Source organism: Schistocerca americana, chromosome X (assembly GCF_021461395.2).
Source record: "Schistocerca americana isolate TAMUIC-IGC-003095 chromosome X, iqSchAmer2.1, whole genome shotgun sequence".
In the NCBI taxonomy this organism is placed as follows: Eukaryota; Metazoa; Arthropoda; class Insecta; order Orthoptera; family Acrididae; genus Schistocerca; species Schistocerca americana.
The window spans coordinates 431,654,440-431,679,591 of NC_060130.1; the positions used below are offsets into that span (position 1 = coordinate 431,654,440).

General features: G+C 38.5%; 1 protein-coding gene across 3 annotated transcripts in view; it reads left to right on the forward strand.

Moving 5' to 3' along the window:
• The window catches only part of LOC124555639 (exopolyphosphatase PRUNE1-like), a 139,311-nt gene that overhangs the window by 58,296 nt on the left and 55,863 nt on the right, over window positions 1–25,152 (forward strand). For all 3 annotated transcript variants that reach the window (XM_047129621.1, XM_047129619.1, XM_047129620.1), the window contains exon 3: window positions 4,759–5,024. In XM_047129621.1, the coding sequence (XP_046985577.1) occupies window positions 4,759–5,024 (266 nt within the window). The remainder of the gene's footprint in view (window positions 1–4,758; window positions 5,025–25,152) is intronic.

Here is a 25,152-nt window from a genome sequence, read left to right on the forward strand (position 1 = left end):
GCAGACAGGTACAATGAGAAATTCTGCTAAATTGTTTAAGCTTTTGGACAAAATCCTTCTGAAGTAGAAAACTAGAAAACACACACACATTCACACAAGTACAACTCTCTCTCTCCCCCCCCCCCCCCCCCCTCTCTCTCTCTCTCTCTCTCTCTCTCTCTCTCTCTCTCTCTATATATATATATATATATATATATATATATTTCCACGTGGGAAAAATATATCTAAAAACAAAGATGATGTGACTTACCAAACGAAAGCGCTGGCACGTCGATAGACACACAAACAAACACAAATATACAAACAAAATTCTAGGTTTCGCAACCAACGGTTGCTTCGTCAGGAAAGAGGGAAGGAGAGGGAAAGACGAAAGGATGTGGGTTTTAAAGGAGAGGGTAAGGAGTCATTCCAACCCCGGGAGTGGAAAGACTTACCTTATGGGGAAAAAAGGACGGGTATACACTCGCACACACACACACACACACACACACACACACACACACACACACATATTCATCCACACATATACAGACACAAGCAGACATATTGAAAGGCAAAGAGTTTGGGCAGCGATGTCAGTCGAGGCGGAAGTGCAGAGGCAAAGATGTTGTTGAATGACAGGTGAGGTATGAGTGGCGGCAACTTGAAATTAGCGGAGATTGAAGCCTGGTGGATAATGGGAAGAGAGGATATATTGAAGAGCAAGTTCCCATCTCCGGAGTTCAGAAGGGTTGGTGTTAGTGGGAAGTATCCAGATAACCCGGACGGTGTAACACTGTGCCAAGATGTGCTGGCCGTGCACCAAGGCATGTTTAGCCACAGGGTGATCCTCATTACCAACAAACACTGTCTGCCTGTGTCCATTCATGCGAATGGACAGTTTGTTGCTGGTGATTCCCACATAGAATGCGTCACAGTGTAGGCAGGTCAGTTGGTAAATCACGTGGGTGCTTTCACACGTGGCTCTGCCTTTGATCGTGTACACCTTCCGGGTTACAGGACTGGAGTAGGTGGTGGTGGGAGGGTGCATGGGACAGGTTTTACACTGGGGCGGTTACAAGGGTAGGAGCCAGAGGGTAGGGAAGAAGGTTTGGGGATTTCATAGGGATGAACTAAGAGGTTACGAAGGTTAGGTGGATGGCGGAAAGACACTCTTGGTGGAGTGGGGAGGATTTCATGAAGGATGGATCTCATTTCAGGGCAGGATTTGAGGAAGTCGTATCCCTGCTGGAGAGCCACATTCAGAGTCTGATCCAGTCCCGGAAAGTATCCTGTCACAAGTGGGGCACTTTTGTGGTTCTTCTGTGGGAGTTTCTTGGTTTGAGAGGATGAGGAAGTGGCTCTGGTTATTTGCTTCTGTACCAGGTCGGGAGGGTAGTTGCGGGATGCAAAAGCTGTTGTCAGGTTGTTGGTGTAATGGTTCAGGGATTCCGAACTGGAGCAGATTCGTTTGCCACGAAGACCTAGGCTGTAGGGAAGGGACTGTTTGATGTGGAATGGGTGGCAGCTGTCATAATGGAGGTACTGTTGCTTGTTGGTGGGTTTGATGTGGGCGGATGTGTGAAGCTGGCCTTTGGACAGATGGAGGTCAACGTCAAGGAAAGTGGCATGGGGTTTGGAGTAGGACCAGGTGAATCTGATGGAACCAAAGGAGTTGAGGTTGGAGAGGAAATTCTGGAGTTCTTCTTCACTGTGAGTCCAGATCATGAAGATGTCATCAATAAATCTGTACCAAACTTTGGGTTGGCAGGCGTGGGTAACCAAGAAGGCTTCCTCTAAGCGACCCATGAATAGGTTGGCGTACAAGGGGGCCATCCTGGTACCCATGGCTGTTCCCTTTAATTGTTGGTATGTCTGGCCTTCAAAAGTGAAGAAGTTGTGGGTCAGGATGAAGCTGGCTAAGGCAGTGAGGAAAGAGGTTTTAGGTAGGGTGGCAGGTGATCGGCGTGAAAGGAAGTGCTCCATCGCAGCGAGGCCCTGGACGTGTGGGATATTTGTGTATAAGGAAGTGGCATCAATGGTTACAAGGATGGTTTCCGGGGGTAACAGATTGGGTAAGCATTCCAGGCGTTCCCGTCCTTTTTTCCCCCTAAGGTAAGTCTTTCCGCTCCCGGGATTGGAATGACTCCTTACCCTCTCCTTTAAAACCCACATCCTTTCGTCTTTCCCTCTCCTTCCCTCTTTCCTGACGAAGCAACCGTTGGTTGCGAAAGCTAGAATTTTGTGTGTATATTTGTGTTTGTTTGTGTGTCTATCGACGTGCCAGCGCTTTTGTTTGGTATATATATATGTTTAATGAAGTATCATAATAATTCACCTACGATCTTGATCAATTTAGAAATTTATCACTCTCTAGGTCTTCTGACTTCCTCACACTTGCTAGTGGTACAAAGAAACAAATGCATTCTGGTTTTATGGCAAAATCATAACAAAAAACATTGTAACACAGTGAAGTTTGCTGCTCTTTATATTGCTGATGTACTAAATGAGTAACAAGCTTATTTTTTCTCAGTGTTTTAATTCACAATGAAGAAATGCAACCTCAAACTGTCAGACACCATTCCCTCTCATGCTGCTATGGCACTTGCCAAATGTGTCACTGGGCTTCAGTGGTGAAGTGCCATATTTCAGATCCAAAGGTCTCAGATTTGGTCCCCTGTCAATTCTAGAATTGTTATTTGTCATTTATCGTTTGTTTCACATCTGGCAGTGTTTGTTAATGTGAAAAATGCCAAAATGCATCATGGTTCAGAGTCCATGTAAAAATTTAGGTCCTCCTATAACTGGCTGGACAAGTCAATTCAAAGATTGGAAAAGGCAACAGCATACAACCTCCAGTAGGTTGGTCCATGCTAATTAAAACACTATGACGTTCAAACCAGCCTTCAGGTTGATGCCAGCTTCTGGTATTTGCCAAGTGTTCACAGTTGTCTTTCATTTGAACTTGGCTGTGCCAATAATTTCGAAGGACTTACTACAATGAAGTTGATGGCAGTTCCAAAGTTATGTTAAGCTCAGCTTAATCTCTCTGTATGAAGGCATACCAAAAAGTACTACCTCCGAATTCTTATGTGAAAACAAATGTTATTAACAATGTCCACTTATTTCCAGCCCTCTGCCACTAGCATGGTAGTGTGTAAGGTAACCATCTCAGCGCATTAGAAATATATAATTGAGTTGTTTGTACATACACGGAGCACCTTCTTCAGTGTGACAATGCTAGACCACATACAAGTGCAGGGATATTTATAACAATCCAGTGCCTTGAGTTCACTGTCATCATTCATCCAACATACAGTCCCGACTTGGCCCCATCCTATTTTTGTCTGTTTCCAAAATTTAAGGAAGCACTGCAAGCAGAGGTAAGGTTGTGGCTCCATCAAGAAATTCAAACACTCATCAGTGATTGTATCAACATATTGATCTCTTGTTGGGAGAAATGTGTTTGTCACTTGGGTGAATGTTGTGAAATAAATATGTAGATGTGAAGAATAAAGATGTAGAATGTGAACAGTGTTTGTTTTATTTAAAAAGCTTCAAGAGTTTTCTCACTTTTCAGCATGCCCTCATATTAAAGGGCTCGTTAAAAATTAACTAGACTGTTATCAATGGGTAACTGAAAAAATGCCTTTAAGTTCAAGGACAATGCCTATGCCAGTAAAAGAAGATCTAAATGACTAAGTTCTGTCTGTATGGTGATCTCAAGGCTATGATGTGTATGCAATCTGTTGTTGACATCTCCCCTGTTCCATGGATCAAAGAACGCTTATCAAAGCTGTCTCTCTCTCTCTCTATGAAGTGTATCTGCAATTGAAATTAGTCACATTAACAATGATTGATGATTATCAATACAACCTTTTGCTTTTGGCCGTACAGGTAGTTTCCATTTACTGTGGCCAGTGCCACAATTATATTTCCGTGCTTCATTGAGCCACTTATGCAAGTCATTCTGGCATTAGTAAACTACTGGAATGGCATTTTTGTTGCTAGTTCAACATAACAGGAAAACTTCAACAGTTTCACCACTCTTTATCAACTTGTCTATCAATGCAGTGTCTGGACTTAAAAACTTTACCAGACTGCATACAAACAAACAACACTTACACTAGTATGCAGCAATTATATTCTAGCCAGTGAAATACAAACAGCAGACACAAACACTTATTTGAAAGCAGCTGAAAGACTCAAAATGGAAGGCCCTTTGTTGAGAACCATTCTCCGTTACTACTTTCAACCCCTACCCTTTACACTTTATATCTCTTGGCCAGGGGTTCTAAGTGACTTATCCTTTTGTCTATTGGTTATAGCACTTTCTTACACCTTTTACATTGCTCCTAATGAAAGGTGTCATTGTTTCTGAAACCTCACAATATACAAACTTACACAGTATTTGGTAAGTAAATGCTATTTAGCTTCCTCCATACAACTCATAGTCTTCATTACTTGACTTTCACATTGATACAAAAGCCAGTTAATATATATTTCTTAATTTACCATTTAACTGACACAAGCAGTGCATTTTTGGAAGGCCTACTTCAATCATTAATCGCATTAGGAGCATCATAGGTATTTCATGTATCTATCTACCAAAATTATTTTGATTATAAACAAACATTCTGTTCACCATGTCATGATTTTGATTACCTGTTAAAAAAACATTTTTAATTAACTTGAATGTCTGTCTACTTTTGTATCTTGTGGATTGAAAGTTACTTGTGCCTTTGTTCTTCTGTGGGTGACATTTTCATTTCATTGCAGGGATACAATAGACCTCAAACATATCAAGTCATCTACACATTTGGAAGTCATATTAGTTGACCAGCATACTTTATCAGAGAGGGATCTATGGCTGAAGTCACATGTGTCAGAAGTTATTGACCATAGACCTTTAGACCCAGACTGGGATTGGAAGAATACTTCGAAAACAGTTGAATCTGTTGCATCCTGTGCAACTTTGATAGCAGAGAAACTTATAAATCAAGATGCACTTCCAGTTCCTCGCAGTATGCTCATACTGTTATATGGTAATAATTCTTGTTTTAACTTAAGCAAGTACTCATATGCAATCAGTTAAATTGTACATGCTCCATAGTTTTAATTTTATTAGATTTTGATTGTTTAGAGAGTAGAGACATTGGTAAGACATGGAATTTGAAGGAGGAATTCCTTGAGGATTTTTGTACTAATGAGAGATTTCTAAGTATTATTTTAGGAGATGATTATAAATCAAATAATAAATAATCATGCAGTAAAAAAGAAAGTTTACATTGGTGGTATTTCGAGTTATACTGTATAAAGAAGAAAAATAGCATAGATTTATTACTTGGCTTTGTAAGTCATAAAGTGGGCCTCTGCAGCAATGACAACTAGTTTAAATGTGACCTGTATATTTGTATTTTAGTACTAAAAAAGTTGATAGCAAGCCAATAGCTGTGAAAAATGTGTTGAATTCTGTTCAAGTTAGTATAAGCCATGCCAGGGTTATAAGAGAAAGTCAAAAGAAAAAAAAAAATTATAATGCGTTAACATGACTCGGCACTAAAACTTTGGTATTAAAGAGTGCACTTCAGTTGTAACAACTGAATTTAGTACTTCTGCATATATCAAGATCATAACATTTTATGTGCTGTTAGGGAAATGCTGTTAGGGAGGTGGCTCACACAAAAGTGACCCATCTCTGATCAACTATTCTGTATACTGTAGGAGACGATTCTTTTTTACTGTCAGCTCAGTAGTGCTGTTTCATTGCTTAGCGACCACAGGAAGCTGGCCAGTGATGCACAGCATTTGAGCGGGTAACAAGAGCCAAGCTGCAAAACAAACATGCATATGTGTTTGGACCATGTCCAGTGTGGTGCAAACCGAATGCCTAAAAAGAAAGAGAGGGGAAAAAGTGTGCTGTTCAACCAAACCCACAATTTTGTGTTCTCATTGTGAGGGAGTAATTTGAGACAAAGAAGATGGAACCACATTTCCTGTTGCTCAGGTTGTAAAGAGGACCACAGAGCTTTGAAAATAAACAAAAACATGGTCATAATGATAGGGAAAGAACTCTACAATATAGATTGTGATCAGAGTGACACAAGGCTGCAGACACCAGAAAAAAATCTGCTAAGGAAGAAGCACACTTTTGGGAAAATCTTGTTCTTTGTGTAGCTTTTGAAAGCTGATCTCTTTAAAATCAGCACATTTCCATTGTATACAGTGATCAAAGATATGGCCTGCAGCTATTCACTTATTAATGGACATAAAATATTAATTCCAAGGACATATGTTGTTGCATGGTGATTGTAGGTTGCTGTGGAGGATCGTGGTATGATATTCAAAAGTTTTCTGTGGCTAGATGAAACCTAGGTCAATGCTAGCAAAACTCAAACAGTACAGAAAAAACTTTTAAAATCAGATTATGATGGCAATGTGAATTGAGGTTTTCCATTGCTGTACGTGCAGCACTCTCTGTAATTTAAGATGAGAGCTTGCTGTTGACTGATTATCACATTGTGTATACTTCTTTCAGATTATAATTATTAATATACTGATTAATTACTCTGTTGCCCATTGTAGAAGAAGTTAAGAATGGAAATATGTAACAACAAAAAGGAAAACAATGAATGCTTGACAATATTGAAAAACATAATTTGTATTTCTGATGTCAAGTATATCAAATGACTAGGATATGTCAGCATATTATATATGTAATAGCTTTCCTCAGTTTTTCAAGTTTGTGTGTTAAAGCAGTTACTGAAAATAAATTTATGCGTACTGTCAGAAACTTCATAATGTTGCAATTTTTATTTTTGCCACTAGAGTATGTGAGGCATAGCAACTGGGGCACAGTATGCCTAATTGAGCAACATTGCCACCTAGCCCCATGAACAGTCAATACCAACCATTTGTCTCGTAGACCATAAGTTGAATGCCAGTAAGCATTTTTGATCAAAAGGTGTCTGTCATTGGCCCATCTTCTGCACTTGAGCTGAAAAGTCAAGCACAGCCCACGAGGCCAAAGCTCACTCAAATTGATAAAGTTAGTGGGTGTGGGGTAATGAATATCATTTTTAGGCTACTGGAACTTCTTGGGAGTGCTAAAAATTGGTCACATGTCAAAATTGATTGCAGATTTGGGGAATCTGTGATTTCAAATTTGGTTGATGGGAAACACTGTAAGTCTGCATTGTGTGCTGTGTGAAGTAAGAACTTTGGCTGAACTGCTCAAATTCTATATTACAAGTCTCTGTTTGCTACCCAGTATTATACAGTTCATCAGAATGAAAATCTGATGAACTGGATGTTGCTACCCAGTATTATACAGTTCATCAGAATGAAAATCTGATGAACTGGATGTGAGCTTTACTGTAAGGTGCCATTAGTCTCACGAGCAAAGCAAGTCATTAATTTTCAAAATTTTGTATGTTTTAGAATATCATTGTAATCTGTTGTTGATTTGTCAGGTTCCTTTTCATTTTTCCATTCAGTCTGTTTGAATATACCCACACAAATTTTCCGAAGTAAATTGTCACCTGAAGCCATTAATACAGCAACATACACTGAAGAGCCAAAGAAACTGTTACACCCGCCCAACATTGTGTAGGACCCCCACGAGCATGCAGAAGTGCCCCAACATGACATGGCACGGACTCGACTAATGTCTGAAGTAGTGCTGGAGGGAACTGATATCATGAATCCTACAGGGCTGTCCATAAATCTGTAAGAGTACAAGTGGGTGGAGATCTCTTCTGAACAGCACATTGCAAGGGATCCCAGATATGCTCAATAATGTTCATGTCTGGGCAGTTTGGTGGCCAGCAGAGGTGTTTAAACTCAGAAGAGTGTTCCTGGAGCCACTCTGTAGCAATTCTGGATGTGTAGGGTGTCACATTGTCCTACTGGAATTGCCCAATTCCATTGGAATGCACAGTGGACATGAATGGATGCAGGTGGTCAGACAGCTTGTACAGTCCCCTGCTAACATGCAGGGTCCATGGATCATGAGGTTGTCTCCATATCCATACACGTACATCCGCTTGATACAATTTGAAATGAGAGTTGTCCGGCCAGGCAACATGTTTCCAGTCATCAACACGCCAGTGTCGGTGTTGATGGGCCCATGTGAGGCATAAAGCTTTGTGTTGTGTAGTCATCAAGGGTATACGAATGGGCCTTTGGCTCCGAAAATCCATATCGATGATGTTTCATTGAATGGTTTGCATGTTGGCACTTGTTGATGGCCCAGCATTGAAAGTTTCAGCAATTTGTGGAAGGGTTGCAATTCTGTCACATTGAACAATTCTCTTCAGTTTTCATTGGTCCATGAGCTTGCAGAATCTTTTTCTGGTCACAGTGATGTAGGAGATTTTGATGTTTTACCAGATTCCTGATACTCACAGTACACTCATGAAATGATCATATGGGAAAATCCCCACTGCATCGCTACCTCAAAGTTGCTGTGTCCCATCACTCGTGAGCTGACTATAACACCATTTTTAAACTCACTTAAATGTTGATAACCTGCCATTGTCGCAGCAGTAACCTATCTAACAACTGTGCAAGTCACTTATTGTCTTATATATCCATTTACAAACACAGCATCATATTCTGCATGTTTACATATCTCTGTATTTGAATATGCATGCCTATACCAGTTTCTTTGGCACTTCGGTGGAAATATGTAATGACATTAAAAAGGAGGTGAGCACAACATTATTTTGATAGAGCACTGACAAAATTGTAAATATTATTAACTGTGTATTGTTAGAACTTAGCATTTCATTTAATTTGCATTTTTAACAATTTTATTTAATCATTCAACTTTTCACTACATTCCTAAACATATGAGAGTATTTACACCTGAGATAACTTTTAAAGGAACGTGTTACCATCATCACTGTTCATTTACTACCAAAAACTATGTGTTTACAGAAATATTTATTACATTTTCAAATTACTGTTATGCCATTTATGCCTTTACTGTTTTCTTCATATCTTTGCTTACTAGTTGTTAAGCACATTCACGAAAATTACCTGTTACAAAGACAGTGACTCAAACTTAAGTCCTAACAATAAATGAAAAGGAAATTAACAACACACTTTGTATGCCATGATTGCAGTATAGAAACTTCTATTGTTCCAGGATGACTGGTTTCAACATTCTTATGCTGCCCTCATCCAACCTAAGGGGAGAACATAATGTTTGTGGGAAATTTCATATATTATATGAAATACAAAATTTCACTTACCTTATGGATCTTGTTATAAAAGTGCCATGTTACATTACATTAATTCACAGCACAAAAGACACTTCACACACACACAAACACACACACACACACACACACACACACACACACACACATCTTGATAAAAACACATAGTTAATAAAATGCATACAGTTGATAACATCCTTGTACCATCCATGCACATCAGCATTGGACATGACTCTCTCAGGCTTACTGCACTGTGCTGCAGGTGAAGTGTTAACATACAGCCAGCAGGTCAGCTACAAAGTTACCTACCTCATTGTTGGATGCCGTGAGTAATACACATTAAATGATCACATGCTGTGGCCATCCCACAGTGAGATAGATAACTTTGTAGTGGATATGCTGCCTCTATGTTAACACACTGCCCGTAGCTCAGTACTGTGTGGCAAGCTTGGGATAGTCATCTCCAATGCTGATCTTCATGAATGATATGAGAATGTGATTAACTTTATGTGTTTATCAACTGTGTGTTTCTTCAAGATATGTATATGTGTTGAGTATCTTTTTGTGCTTTGACTTAATGTAATGTAATGTGGCACTTTTTACAAGTTGCATAAGGTATGTAAGATTTTATATTTTATATAATAGGTGAAATTAATTGTAATCTCCCCCCCCCCCCCCCCCCCCACTCTTTATCTTCATGTTCTCCTCTTAGGTCAGATGATGACAGTGTTGAGACTGGTCATCATCAAAAAATAAAAGTTTCTGTACTGCAGTCATGGCCTATGAAGTGTGTTCCATTTGTGCCTTACAAAATAAAATAGAAGCAGAGTATTGTGTATATTCTACAGGATTAGTTTATGTAGTTAACCAGTTTTTTGTCTACTAGGCCATCATCACACGTTAACTGATTATTGTCATCAAAAAACTTCCAAAATTTGTAAACAATGTTGGAAAACATGTTAATCATCTAGACCGAGGCACAAACGCATAGTAAATGTAATCTTTGACAGGGCAGTGGTAATGCAATTAAAAAGGTGAAAATTGAACAATAAATAAAATATAAAGAGAATGAACCACTGAAACCATTAACACTAAACTCAAGAAACAGCACCTATGCCACAATTTACGTTAAATTAACAGTCCTAAGGAAGTAAAATTGGTGCTTTACAAGAATACTAATGAATAGCTTGGAAACAGGTATTACATATGTAAAGTGACACAGAGACAGTATAAAAGATAGAATTGACAATTATAACAACAGAAAAACATATATATCAAATAATTGAGCTTGTATTATGGCAGCATAGATACTCACCAGTATAGATACTCATCTAACTGACATTATTAATACTTCTTTCAGGACAGGGGAGTTCCCAGCAAAACTAAAACTCTCCATAATAAAGCCACTTCACAAAAAGGATAGTACAGCTGACATAAATAATTATAGGCCAGTGTCATTATTGTCAGGCTTCTCTAAAGTAATTGAAAGAGTAATGTATGAAAGGCTAGCTGACTTCCTGAATAAAAATAAAATACTGACAAATGCTCAAAATGGGTTTAGAAAGAACAGATCCACAGAGACGGTAGTCTTCCAGTTCATGAAAATGGTTGTAAATGCCTTGGACAAGAACGAATTAAGCTATGGAATATTCTTAGATTTATCTAAAGCATTTGATTTAACCAGCCATGACTTATTGCTTATGAAACTAGAATGTTATGGGGTTTGTGGACTTTCCTTTAAATGGTTCACGTCTTATCTCTCTGATAGACAACAGAAAGTACAAATATGTCATGAAGGCAAGCAGAGTGTCTCTAGGACAATAAATGAGACAGGAAAATGATTTAGTGATAATGCTTTGATCATAAATAAGGATAAAATGATATTTATGAATTTCAGTAATATTAAAAGTAAAGCTAGAAGGAGAGTAAAAGCTGGGTTAGGGAACTATGGTATTGCACAAGCTCCATACACAAAATTCCTTGGTATATGGGTGGATGAGCACTTGAGATGGGAAAAGCATCTAGAAGTTTTGAGTAAAAAATTAAGTAAATGCTGCTATGTGCTAAGAATGCTTCGGGAATGCTGCAACACTGAATCATTGCTGTGTGCCTATTATGCTTACATGAACAGTTTGCTTAGATATGGTGTGATCTTCTGGTGAAATACAGGTACTGCAAAACGAGCTTTCAAACTTCAAAAAAGGGCTATTAGAATAATGAAAGGGGTTCCCTGCAGAGTGTCATGCAGGGAAATATTTAAAGAATTTAAAATAACGACTCTTCCTAGCTTATACATCTGTGAATGTGTATGCTTTCTGAAAACTCACCAGGAATTTTCAACATTAAATAATCAGGTTCATAACCATGAAACAAGAAACAGGGATGATTTTGACAGAGACACCCACAAAGCACTCTACCAAAAATGTGTAAACTACCAGCCCAAAATACCTTTTAGTGCATTGCCTTCTACAATAAAGAAAATTAAAGAATTTCATAAATTCAAGGTAGATCTTAAACAATTTTACTAACACATAGTTTTTATAGCATTGAAGAATATCTGAATATGGAAAAGTAATATTATTTATATATACTGATATAAAATATTTGTATTTATTATCCAAGTTTTTGAAACAAATTAAAGATAAGAAACTATATTGTAATTGACTACATACATACAACGTATATTGTTAACGGATGAATAAAGAGATTGATTGATTTATTGATCAGTTTGCAACATGTGGCCTGCTCAATGGTGGTTTACGCAAACACTATTGCCAGATGCTACGCATTTAGTTTCTTGTATGCCTTTGTTCAACAGCCATGCATGTCTCACTCTTACACTTTCAATGGACATTAGTTGTAATTACTGGATGTGGCTTCAGCTGGTTAGCTCATAATTCATGTAACATGTTTTAATTAATGTAACCAAGTAAGTAATGGTTTCACATTCCATTTTGAATTTTAATTATTTTACTGCATAATTGGCAGGTACAAATTATTGTTTGTCTTGTCATAATTTTTTTAGGTAACACCATGTACTTATGAAGAAGATACTCATAATAGTATCAAAACGTGGCTCAAGTTTAAATAAATAAACTTCTGGCAACTGTTTGGCTGTTTACTTTATTAATTAAAACACCAGAATATATTGAATACATAGGCAATCACAGTAAAATTAAAATAAGTAAATACAGGAAAAGAAAGGAATAGCATGGAACAAATGATGTGGGAAGTAAAGGAAAAAAAAAAAAAAAAAGACTAAGTGAAGTTTAGAAGAGGGGAAATACTGAGCATGAGGGCATGCCGAAAGGTAATTCCTATGATTTTTTTATATGAAAATTCTTAAAGTTTTTTGAATAAAACAAACCGTATTCTACATCTTTATTCATCATGCCTACATATTTATTTCTCAGCATAGTCACTCTGGCAACAAACACATTTCTCCCAACAAGAGACCAGTTTGTTGATGCACTTGAGTGCCATAACTTTTGGCTTTGTTGATGGAGCCACAACTTCACCTCTGCTTGCACTCTTTAAGTTTAGGAAACAGATGAAAATCTGATGTAGCCAAATCAGAACTGTGTGGAGGATGATCAGGTACAGTGAACTCGAGGTGTTGGATTGTAGCAGATGTCACAGTGCTCGTTTGTGGTCTGGCATTGTCATACTGAAGGAGAGGGTGCTTCATATGTGGACAAACTCTTTGAATTCATGCTTTCAGATTTATGAGGGTCTTACCATACCTTGCAGAGTTTGTGATGGTGCCCTTAGGCATTAATTCCAGATGCTCTACACCTTGAACATCCAAGAACAATGTGAGTGTGACTTTGCCTACTGATGGCATGATCTTGAATTTTTTTGCCCTCAGTGATCCCTTGTTACGGAACTCCATTGATGCTCTTTTGTTTTCAGGGTCAAAATAGTGAACCCGGCTTTTATCACCTGTCACAGTCGTGTTCAGAAACCCATAACTCTTGTGCTCAAAACACAAAATAAATTGTTGACAAATGTCCAATCTCTGCAGTTTGAAATTTGATTACAGCATGTTGTTTCTGAAGCATCGACATACTCATGATGCACACTGCCATGTTACATGCTACAGTTCAGAGCCCTCCAGCAGCAGAGGGTTGCAACTTGTGTCAGCAAAGCAGGAAAACTGACTGAGTAATTTACATGACATGTAATACCTTAACCAATATTGAGAACAGAGTAAAAAATTCGGAGGCATTACTTTTCAGCACACCCTCATAATATTAAACCAGGACTTTGTGCTAGATATTTGTTGATTTCAGGGCTTCCAACAGGTTGAGTTTTTTACCTTTGTTTGCTAAGTGAAGGACATGGGACTGTGGCTGGTAGCAGCTGCTCTCACTCATTACATGCTCAGCAAATGTGGAGTCATAATTCTGCAATCTGCAGTTGTGTTCATCTTCATCCAGCCTAATTTCTGTGCTTTTGTTTTACCAGTATAAAACTTATCATGATCAGGACAAGTAATTTGTATTTCATTTTTATTTTAATGTGATTGCCTATGTACTCCATTTATTCATTGTTGTTGGTTCTATCTTTTACTCTGTTTCTTTATCAGTTCCTATATGTAATGCTTCTTCAAGCTATTCTTTAGTAGTCTTGTCAAGTACTAAATTTTAATTTATTAGAACTGGTAATTTAAAGTAAATTGTTATATATGAACTATTTTTTGGGTTTAGTGTTTATGTTTTCCCTGTTTGCTCCCTTTATGTTTTATTTGTTGTTCAACTTTTAACTTTTTAATTGCATTACCACTGCACTATCGAAGATGACTTTTACTGTATGTTTGTGTCTTGGTCTAGATGAGTAACATCTTTCCAAGATATTTACAAATATTGCAACATCTTTTATGGTAATAATCAGTTAAAATCTAATGATGGTTGTGTAAGCTGAAAACCAGTTAACTAAGTGGATTAATCCTGTAGTACATACACAATATTGTGATTTTCATTTATTATTATTTTGTTCTACAAAGAAGTGATGGCAGAATCAATAAACTTTATGTCATAACCACCTCTTTCATATACAAGCATATAATTATAACTGGTGACACTAACATAAATTTTCCGTGTACTAGTTCTTCCAGTGTGAAATTTAAACAGATGCTTTCTTCTTCAAATGTGTCAGTATTTTAGCTGGATCCTGCTCCTCATACAAACAGTTGTCATCCTCTCATAGATATATTTGCAATGAAATCCTCAAACAGAATAATGTGTATATCTCAAAAAGCTGCATCTGGCATGTTTCCCTATGACATAATTTTCATGACATACTCACTAGAATGTTCCAGAAAGAAACCACAACTGACTGCATAACAAGACTTCAAATGCATTAATTTATCTGAACTTGCAACTGAAACACAAGCAATATATGGGGAATGTCTTCTATTCCCTTCATGGACATAAACAAAAAGCTACATGGATTTATTAAAAAAATGTAGTCAGCTGCATGACAAATATGCTCCCCTAAAGACTGTAAAAGGAAGAAGGAAACCTGTCTTTTCGATAACTGAAGAACTAAAACAGCTCATGAATTCCAGCAGTGCTCCACATCGGGCATACAAACTGTGCCCCACTCTTGAAAATCATATTGTGTACAACCAGAAGAGGAACAGAGTCAGTCAAACTGTGAGAAATGCAAAAATCAGGCATGCCCATACATTAACCGACAACAGAACTAGATCAGCTGTCCTATGGGAAAACCTGCTTGTTCTTGGTACAGGCAAAGTAAAAGCTGCAGCAGATCCCATTGTCCCAGCTGAAGAACTAAACCAATGCTTCACATTACCTACAACCACAGCTGAACTACAAATGAAACAGACTCATTGAATACTTCATAGGCATAAACAAATGTAGCTATGAAACATCTAAAGCATGTTCCTTAAGAAAAGTTATCACGCATATCAGATCAGCATCTACTGGGCACGATGGCATCGCAGTCCAAATGACGAAACTTGCTATTGACCCACTACTGCCCACTATAACAGATATCTTCAACCACTCTTTCACTGTATAGTGCATTCTCTGTGGCCTGGAAATGGAGTAGTTAAGCCTCTACCATAAATGACTTTGTAACAGCACCCTCTGATTACTAATTTATTTGCAGTCTTTGTGCACTGTCCATGGCCTTAGAATATGTAGTCCACAACCAGCTAACAAACTACCAGACTACAAACAACTTAGTAGACAGATACAAATCAGGTTTCTGTAACCATTACAGCACAACATCTGGCTTAATAAAGGTTACAGATGATCTGAAATCTCATGTTTTTCTTCAACTTCAGCAAAGCCTTTGGCACTTTCAACTTTGACATTTTTACTTGCCAAACTTACCAGCCTAAATTTCTTGCCAAGTGCAATGTAGTGGTCTCACTCACACCTGACAGAGCGCCATGTTCATGACAGTGGAGGCAGGTAGCATCAGGTGCCCCCCCCCCCCCCCCCAGAGTTTGGTATTAGTTCATATACTCTTTTCATTGCATGTAGGTGATGTGTTATCAGTTTTATCCTACTGCAAATACCACATGATCTGCAGTTGTATAGTGCAAAACCAATGAACCTGAAGACAGCTATCGAGAATCTCAGTACTGAGCTGTGTGCACTATCAAAATGGATGCAGGATATAGGATTAAAGCTCAACCCATCCAAAACCCAAGCAGTACTGGTTGGTCATTCTAGGCTTATTGTTCTGAAATCCTGGGAATCCCTACCATCTTTAACCTTAAATGGGACAAATATAAACTTCTTTCCTTCTGCAAAGAGTCTAGGAGTACTAATAGATGAAAATCAAAATTGTACTGAGCACATAACTGCAAAATGTAAGAAGGCATCAGCATCTCTCCGTGCTCTACAAAAATATGAAAAGCTCTTCTGTCTTGACCTGCAAAATAAACTTGTACAAACACTTATAGTTCCAATTATTGATTACAGCAATGTTATTCTGTAAAGCTTTTCTCAGGAAAGCTCATGGTGCTTGGAACTGGTTGTGAATGCCTGTGTGTCATAATATCTGTGATGTTTGACTCTTTGATCATTTTCCACAATCATATACACAGCTATTCTTGCTATGTGCAGACAGGTGCAGAGATTTCCATACCTTCTGTCTTCTCTATTGTCTTGTCAATGTAGTCTCTCCCTTATATCCGTCCTTGGCCATAAAAATCTTGTCTGAACAACATGGTAGAAACACCTGTTCCCACCAGAGCAAAGTCCTTTCTGCCCACTCCATCATTCAGCCACAGCCTCGAAGTCCTTCTCAGTAGCAGGAACGCAGCTCTGGAATAAACTCCCACATTATATTAGAGAACTGAAAACATCTCCAGCTTCAAAAGATAGTTAACGACATCTATTAGAGCAACAATAATGATTAACATTGCCCTATACGCTCTCATTACCCTTGTTCATCCTGCTTTCCAACCATATTTCCTCATTTCCCAGTATTATTAGCTGGTGCAGTCTCCTTAAATTTCCTTTCCCCAGAACTCATTATATCAGAAAACATATATTTTGTACACCTAAAATTGCTTTTTATGTCTGCCACTCTCATTATTATTATTATTATTATTATTAGTAGTAGTAGTAGTTTTAGTATTAGTATTATTACAACCACTATTATCACTATTATTGGTAGCAGCTACAGTAGCAGCCAGTATTAACTTTATTAATTCATAGTCAGTATTATTTACTCACATTGTCATTTTAGACATTCTAATCATTTCAGTGCTATTTGTCATATTAAAATTGTTATTTCCTAGGAAACTATGGTGTTAAAAAGTTGCTGTATGTGTGAAACCATGGTCCGAAGTAAGAGAGGTTAAATAAAGATCAGGTTAAATAAATAAATAAATAAAATCTCCACACCACTTAGTACCCAATATTTTTTACTACTCATTTCATCATTACCTCATAAAACTCATCATTACCACATAATAATTATTTCTTAAATCTCACCATTTTTCCAGTAAATGCTCTTTCATTACTTCAGTCTTACATTATTAAACATAATATTACCTGCTTTGCCCTTATTAACAAAACTTATCTTAAAGAATAGAACTTCACAGTTACAAATATTATTAACTGAGCCTGACAATCATTAATCTACTTTGCATAATAGACAATATAAAATTAATCATAATATTACTCTTTCGAATTATGAGAGGTGTTCAGTAAGTAATGTAACACATTTTTTTTCTCAATCAGTTCTGATTGAAAAAAAATGTGGAATTTGTTGTGGGCCATTGTGGACTATTCCTGCTTCAGCCCCCATAGCTTCAAGAAGTTCCAGTAGGTGGTGACACTATACATAGACTTCAAAATGGCTTCTATAATGGAGGCATGTTCCAAGCAGATAGGTATCCTTGAGTTTCTTTTGGCAGAAAACCAGAACATTGCAGATATTCATGGATGCTTGCAAAATGTCTATGAAGACCTGGCACTGAACAAAAGCACAGTGAGTTGTTGGGCAAGGTGTCAATTGTCATCACAATAAGGTTGTGCAAACCTGTCCAATCTCCTGCATGCTGGCCAGCTGCCCACTCTCAGGAAATTGAAGAAACAACTTCACCATGTTCGTCGTCACAGTAATGCAAACAAACTTTTCCTTCTCCACGACAACACAAAGCCTCAGACACAACTGTGTGTACCTGACAGGAGCTCACAAAACTTTATTGGACTGTTCTTCCTCATCTACACTATAGCCCAGATCTTACACCTTTCGATGTCCATCTGTTTGGCCCAATGAAGGATGCACTCCATGGGAAGCAGTATGTTGGTAATGGGGGTTTATTGATTCAACAAGACATTGGCTCTGATTTCAGCCAGTAGAGTGGTACCAGGTAAGGTGGCATAAGGCTGTTGCTTGAATGTAAATTACATTGAAAAACAGGGTTTTGTTGTCAAAAGAGTGGGGAATAATATGGTGTAATGGAATCTTGAATAAAATGAACCTGATGTCAGAAAAAAACGTTTTGTATTATTTATTGAATGCCCGTTGTAATATAAGCAAAAATCTTTAAAAACATTCCCAGAACACTTGCACAACTTGCTCAGAACTCAGTATTTGAAATCTGCTAGGTCATGCAATTCTCCTTAAATAATGGGCCAGTAATTTCTGGCATGGAGCTGGTGCTTAGTTGCATCCCGTTTGTATTCCACTGGATTCAGATCAGGCAAATTTGGTAACAGAGACATCAATTAATTCACTCTCTTGCTTCTGGAACCACTGTAGCACAGTTCTGGCCTTGAGACAGAAGCAGTTATCTGAGAGGACATAAAGCACTGCAATGAAGTTCATGTCACAGCATTTTTCCTTTTTTCATGTGTGTGTGTGCGTGTGTGTGTGTGTGTGTGTGTGTGTAACGTTTTCCCAGTTAATCCAAAGTAACTTGATTGAAATTCCAATAGCTTCCATATTTTGAATTTCATATTTGCAAAGTCCAAAATTCAATTACATCTTAAATGCTGACACTGATAATTGATTCAGGATAGTAGAAGAAAATTAGTTTCCCTTACATTTACAGACTGGAGTGTGGAAAATGGACTGCAACCCAAGAAATTAAGAATATGCTCTCCCAACTGGAAAAGTAATATTCGTCATATAATGTATTCACTGAAAAACAGTTAATATTATTATTATTGTAACTCAGTAATGTCTCCACTCTGCCTGCAAGTGAAATTTTTTCCAATCACTGAACTAGATTTCTTTTTATTGCTATCATACCTGTCCATTCTTAAACATTTCACATATAATATTTCTCATTTCAGATCAATGGTATTTCTTAGAACCTGTAACTTATTAGATTTTGAGTATTGTATGGTATTGTATTGTACTGAACTGGGAAACTAGAAGCGATGGAGAGGCTTTGTCCCCCCCTGTAGCCCTGAGTGGTACACAACCCCACAACAGGCTACAGCAGTCCACTAACCCCACCACAGCCACACACCAAGCAACCCAGGGTTATTGTGCAGTTTGGTGCCTTTGAACCTCAAAATGATTTATGTGGTTCACTGCAAGGGTATTAGGCTGTCAACAGTGGCTTATTGTATGGGTTCAGTTGCTAGCCTGTGTGCAGAGGCTGGTGAGTGTCCACCATCTATTTGACATCTTCTCCTCATGATACACCAAGGATATATATGGCTTTGTCCATTCCTAAATCACTAGCATTCAGCTATGTTGTGCAACTGCCCCTAGAATGACTCCTCATGATACACCAATGATACTTTGTCCATTCCTAAATCACTAGCATTCAGCTATGTTGTGCAACTGCCCCTAGAATGACACGCTGTTCAGCCACCATCCATGGGCATTGAGGCCATTTGGGACCATTTGAGGGAGAGCCTTGAGTTATTACAGGTTGTGGGCATTAAGGCCCAAAGCTAGGGCTGGGGTAGGGCATTCCCTTGGCTACTAAAGACACCCAGATTACTTTTCTGATTGACTATTTACAGGGAGAGTTGTACCCCAGATTACATTTTTGAAATTAAATTTAATGAGATTTTACGTAGCTAACCAGATTTTATCACTTCTTACATGGACAGGTTTAAGCAGGGAGAGTTTATCGGCTTCTCTCTCATGTTCTGCAACATTGTCCTCAGAATAGTGCTCCAGGAGCTATTTTCAATTTATTACGTCGAATTGTTTGCTATCCTGAGGACAGTGGAGCAGATGACAAAATGTTACGGCAGGAAATTCCTCATCTGCTCAAATTATCAAAGCAGCTTCTCACTATTGATCAGATGTATGCAGCAGATTGGATGGTGCAAGAAGTGCAGGATGCTCTCCTTGTTTTGCAAAGGCAGGAAAAGGAAATAATTTTCACTCGGGTTCCAGGGCACATAGGGATTTGGGGAAACAATCTCGCTGATGTGGCTGCCCAGAAGGTTTGCTCCCTTCTGTTTCCAGCTCACTGCTCAGTCCCCCTGCAGGCTGTCACATCAATTGTGACCAAGAATACCATGTGTTGATGAGAGGCTCATTGGCTGGAAGTGAGGAATAATAAACTACATTTTATAAAATCTTCAGAATGGCTATGGCTTACCTCCTTCCGACCATGACAAGCTGAAGAAGTTGTCTTTATTTGGCTGTGAGTGGAACATGGCCCATTGACACATGGCTTTCTCTTACATCATGAGGAGCCCCCATTGTTCACAGATGTGAGATGTAGCTGTCAGTAAAACATATTTTAATTGTATGTGTTTTATATGAGGCGTGATTTGAAAGTTTTAAGAATGGGCTTGTAATTGTACAGTGGTGGTGCTTACATGCTACTGTGGTGCATCTCCTTCAAAATAGTCCCCTTGTGACTGAACATACCAACTCCAATGGTGATTCCACTTTTGGAAACATTCCTGGAATTTTTTTTCCTGAAGTGCATTAAGGACGTTCTCTGCATTTGCCTGGATATCTTCAATCGAGTCAAAACTGCTTCCCTTTCAGTGAAAATTTCAGTTTTGGAAACAGGTAGAAATCCACAGGGCCAAATCAGGGGAATATGGTGGTTGTGGAAGCACAGGAATGTTGAATTTGATCAAAAATTCAATGATGGAGAAGGCACGATGATTCGGAGCATTGTCATGGTGTAGCACCCAACTCCTGTCTTTCCACAATCCAGGCCTTTTCTTCCGCACCTTTTCACGCAACCTCTCAAGGACACATTTGTAGTATTCCTGGTTAATTGTCTGTCCGCCAGGGCTAAATTCATGATGCACAATACTGGTAGAATCGAAAAAAAATCATCAACATTGTCTTCACCTTCAACCAACTTTGTAGTGCTTTATTTGGTTGTGGTGAACCTGGAGTCTTCCACTGCAAAGACTGCACTTTGGTTTCAGGATCATATCCATATACCCATGTTTTGTCACCTGTAATTACCCTATTTAACAAATGTGGGTCATTTTTAGTCCAATTACTCAGTTCTTGGCACACTTCAAGTCGGTATTGTCTCTGGTCACTTGACAATACTGGGAATGAATTTTGCGGACACGCGATGCATATTCAGATCTTCAGTTAAAATTGGCTGAACTGCATAGAAACTGAAATTAAATTCATCAGCCATCTCCCTAATTGTAAGTCTACAATCAGAGCACACTAAATCGTGAATTTTCACAATATTTTCATTCGTTTTTGAGGTAGAAGTACAGTCGGACCATGGTTCATCTTGAAATGATTTGTGGCCATTTTTAAATCTGTTGAACCAGACAAAAACATTTGACTGGTTTATACAATTATCTCCAAAAGCTGTTTGTAATAGTTTGTAAGTCTCAGAAGCTTATTTCCCAGTTTTAAAACAAAATTTCACACGATCTCGTTGCCCCGTTTTTACATCCATATTCATGCTGACAGAATCTGGCAACAAGCCCTAACAGACCTGCACTCAACCAGCTGCCACAACGAACTGAATAAAGGAAACACAGTTTCCTGTCATAGGGCGTTCAAGGACAAGGCAATGTCTCACTCCCCACCCACCCTCGTGTACCCACCAGCCAAACTAGTAAGCTGTAGCGGATCCATTCTTGAAACTTTCCAATCACAGCTCGTAAGATGGCCCAAGGGCAGATCTGGGTCTCCCACAGAACATGCCCCCTATTTTAACTGATAATGAGACTAGTGTGGTTCACATTTGAAGGTTTTGTGTGATGTCAGGAATTCTTCCAAAAATGTTGGGTGTAGGATTTTAATGTCACAGAGTGACTTGATCACTCATTATTTCTAAACATTTGTCCAGCCAGTCATCTGTCTCCTTTTTAACCACATTTGTTCTGATATTTTATCCATGATTTTATCTAGTTATTTTGCTGTGTTTTGTCAGAATTTTATTGAGGACTTTTCTGATGCTCACTTTATCAGGATTTCCTCTCAATTCTTGTTTGAGATGGCAACTTGGTTTTCTGATTTATTGTTAGTTTTTAACAGATTTTTGCTATGCTCATCTGTATATCATTCATGCAAGTGCACTGATGATGTTGCTGTTTAGCACCCTCACCCCCAAATTATCACCACCACCACCACCACCACCACCACCACCATCATCTGAAAAATGAAGAACAAACAGGCAATTCCCCATTGTACCACACTTCATCACAAAAAGCAACTACGGGGTGTTTCACAAAGTTATATCAACACTTCCACAGCTTGCTTTATGAATCACTGGTTGTGTGGGGTGCTGGCATGGCTGGGAGTGTTTATTTTCCACAAAGTGTGTTACCACTACATGGAATACATATATGAATTACTAATTATCCCAATGTAAGAAATGGATATGGACAGACCCAATGTAAATCTCTGTGCACTGTTATACAGCACTACATGGGAAATCGATTCTTAGTCACCCTCTACCGTAGCTGTAGTATTATTCCAGGAAAGGCAACTTCCCTCACCATGAGTGCTGCTTGCTTTTCTGTTTACAGACAGACTTCCCAAGCATTTCTTGTCCAGTTCTCTCATGCAAGTAGACAAGATAACTACAATGAGCTAGTGTTTTCAGATCACTGAGGTTAAGTACTGTCGGGCTTGACTTTGATGGGTAACCATCTGAGTATGCCGAGTGCTGTTAGCAAATGGGATGCATTCAACCCTTGTGAGGTCAATTAAGGAGCTACCTGATTGAGAAGTAGTGACACCGGTCATGAAAAGTGACAATGACTGGGAGAGTGGTGTGCTATTAACCACATGTCCCTCCGTATATGCATCTGGTGATGCCTAAGGGCTTGGATGACATGGGAGCTGGTCGGTACTGTTGAGCCTTCAAGGCCTGTTTGGGCAGTGCTTGTTCTTTTTTCATTTTTATTTTTTGTGAACAAGTGTTTATATAGTGGTGTTATATTCAGGTTATTAAACGAGTATTTATTTTGCAGCTTATAAATGAGCTGTTATGTAAAGAAAAATTCATTTGTCTATCACACTGAAGAGCGTGCCCCAAGTGTAACATGCTGTCAGTATGTATTTGACAGTGTTGATTTCATTGTCTCATTTATCAATGGCTGGAATATTTTTCTCTGGTTGATAGTACAAAATGTATCACCCCAGCCTCAACTCATCTAACATCTGAAGAGGCCCAGAGGCTTGAATTGACTCCCACTGTGACAGAAGTAGGTCACCTAGGTGCTATGGAACTAAGACATTTCAACACAAATCAAGTCTTACATTACAGCAGATTACTGTTCTACACTTGAATATGATGAGGCCTGTTTCATCAGAAATATCAATACTCATCATTCAGGATATACTGTGAATGTGTGGTAAGCGGCTCCATTCAGCACAACCCAGTCTAAAAGTGTCAGAAATTCTAGAGTGGAAGAGTTTATGTAGTCTACCAGTAATACAGTTAATGGTGTGAGAAGTGCAGTAACTTTCTGGTCATTCATTAAGTCACCACCAAGTGACTACAACATAGTTACACAGCTCTGCAAAATGTTTTGGATGACAGACAGTATCAAGATGCTACATTTACCAATTCAATCCCTTTCCCTCCAACACTACATAGGTCACTGACAACATCATACTTGCAAATTAAGCACTTCTCAGCCATTGTTTATAGGAGCAAGTTTGACTTAAAAGCTCACTTAACAGCTGCAAGTAAGTACTCACTTCATAAACTGAAAATAACTCTACTATATAAACATGGGCTCAGTAAGTTATTTGTCTACTTACATTAGGGAACTGGACTGGAAATGTTGGGGAGGTATAGTCTGCCTGAAAAGTGAGCAGTGCTTGTGGTGGAGGAAGTCTGCTTTTCCAGAAGAACACTGCAGGATGTAACAGTGCAGAACGGCCTGTAGAGATGCTTTTCTTGTGTTTGTGTTATTAGCAACTCATATTTGCATTCCATGTATTGTTAACACACTTCGAAAAAATAAATACCACCATCAGGAGTGTCTCCTCGTTATATCACCAATAATTCATAGGGTGTGCTGTGGAAAGGTTGGTATAACTTTGTGAAATACGAGGTGCGGCAATAAAGTAATGAGACTGATGTGAAAAAAAAATGTTGCTTACTGTTTTAGTCCAGTTTAGTGTTGTCTCCTTCAAAGTTGTTCCCTTCTGATGGTACACCCTTTTTCCAGCACTTCTGCAATTGATGGTATCATTTTTGGAACTCATCTTCTGTAATATCCTCCAAGACCCTTGTTGCAGCTTTTTGGTCATCTTGTGTTGTTTGAAAATGGTGTCCCTTGACCGCCGTTTTGATTCTTGGAAATAGAAAAAAGTCGCACAGAGTGATATCTGGTGAATAAGGTGGCTGTGGTAGTACTGAAATTTGTTTTGAGGTTAAAAATTGCTGTAGTGACAGAGCAATATGGGATGGCACATTATCGTGATGCAGAATCCAATTATCAGCAATGTTGGCATGGACACGAAGAACTCTTTTACAAAGTCTTTCTAAAATTTCTTTGTAGTAATATTGGTTAACTGTTTGTCCAGGAGACACCCACTCTTTATGAACAATTCCTTTGGAATCAAAGAAGCACACAAGCACGTATTTCACTTCTGACTTTGACATGCGAGCTTTTTTTGGTCTGGGTGATCCCTTTGAGCACCATTGCAACCTTTGGCATTTTGTCTCTGGATCTTACTGAAAAAAACAACTTTCATCACCAGTGATAATACGGCTCAACAATCCTGAACAATCCTGGATTGAATTCTGTTTGCTGTAACAGATCGGCTGCCACATTTTTCTGTGTTTCTTGCTGTTCTGGTGTGAGATTTTTGGGGACCATTTTTCCACGAGTCTTTCTCATACCAAGATCTTCAGTTATTATTAGACGAACCATTTCTTGATTGATGTTCAGTTCTTCTGCAATCATTTTCATGGATAATCTTGGATCAGATTGTACGAGTTCAGGCATCCTGGCCAAGTTGACATCTGTCCGTGAGGTTGATGGTCATCCACTGCGGCCTTCATCTTCAATATTCGTTCTGCCTT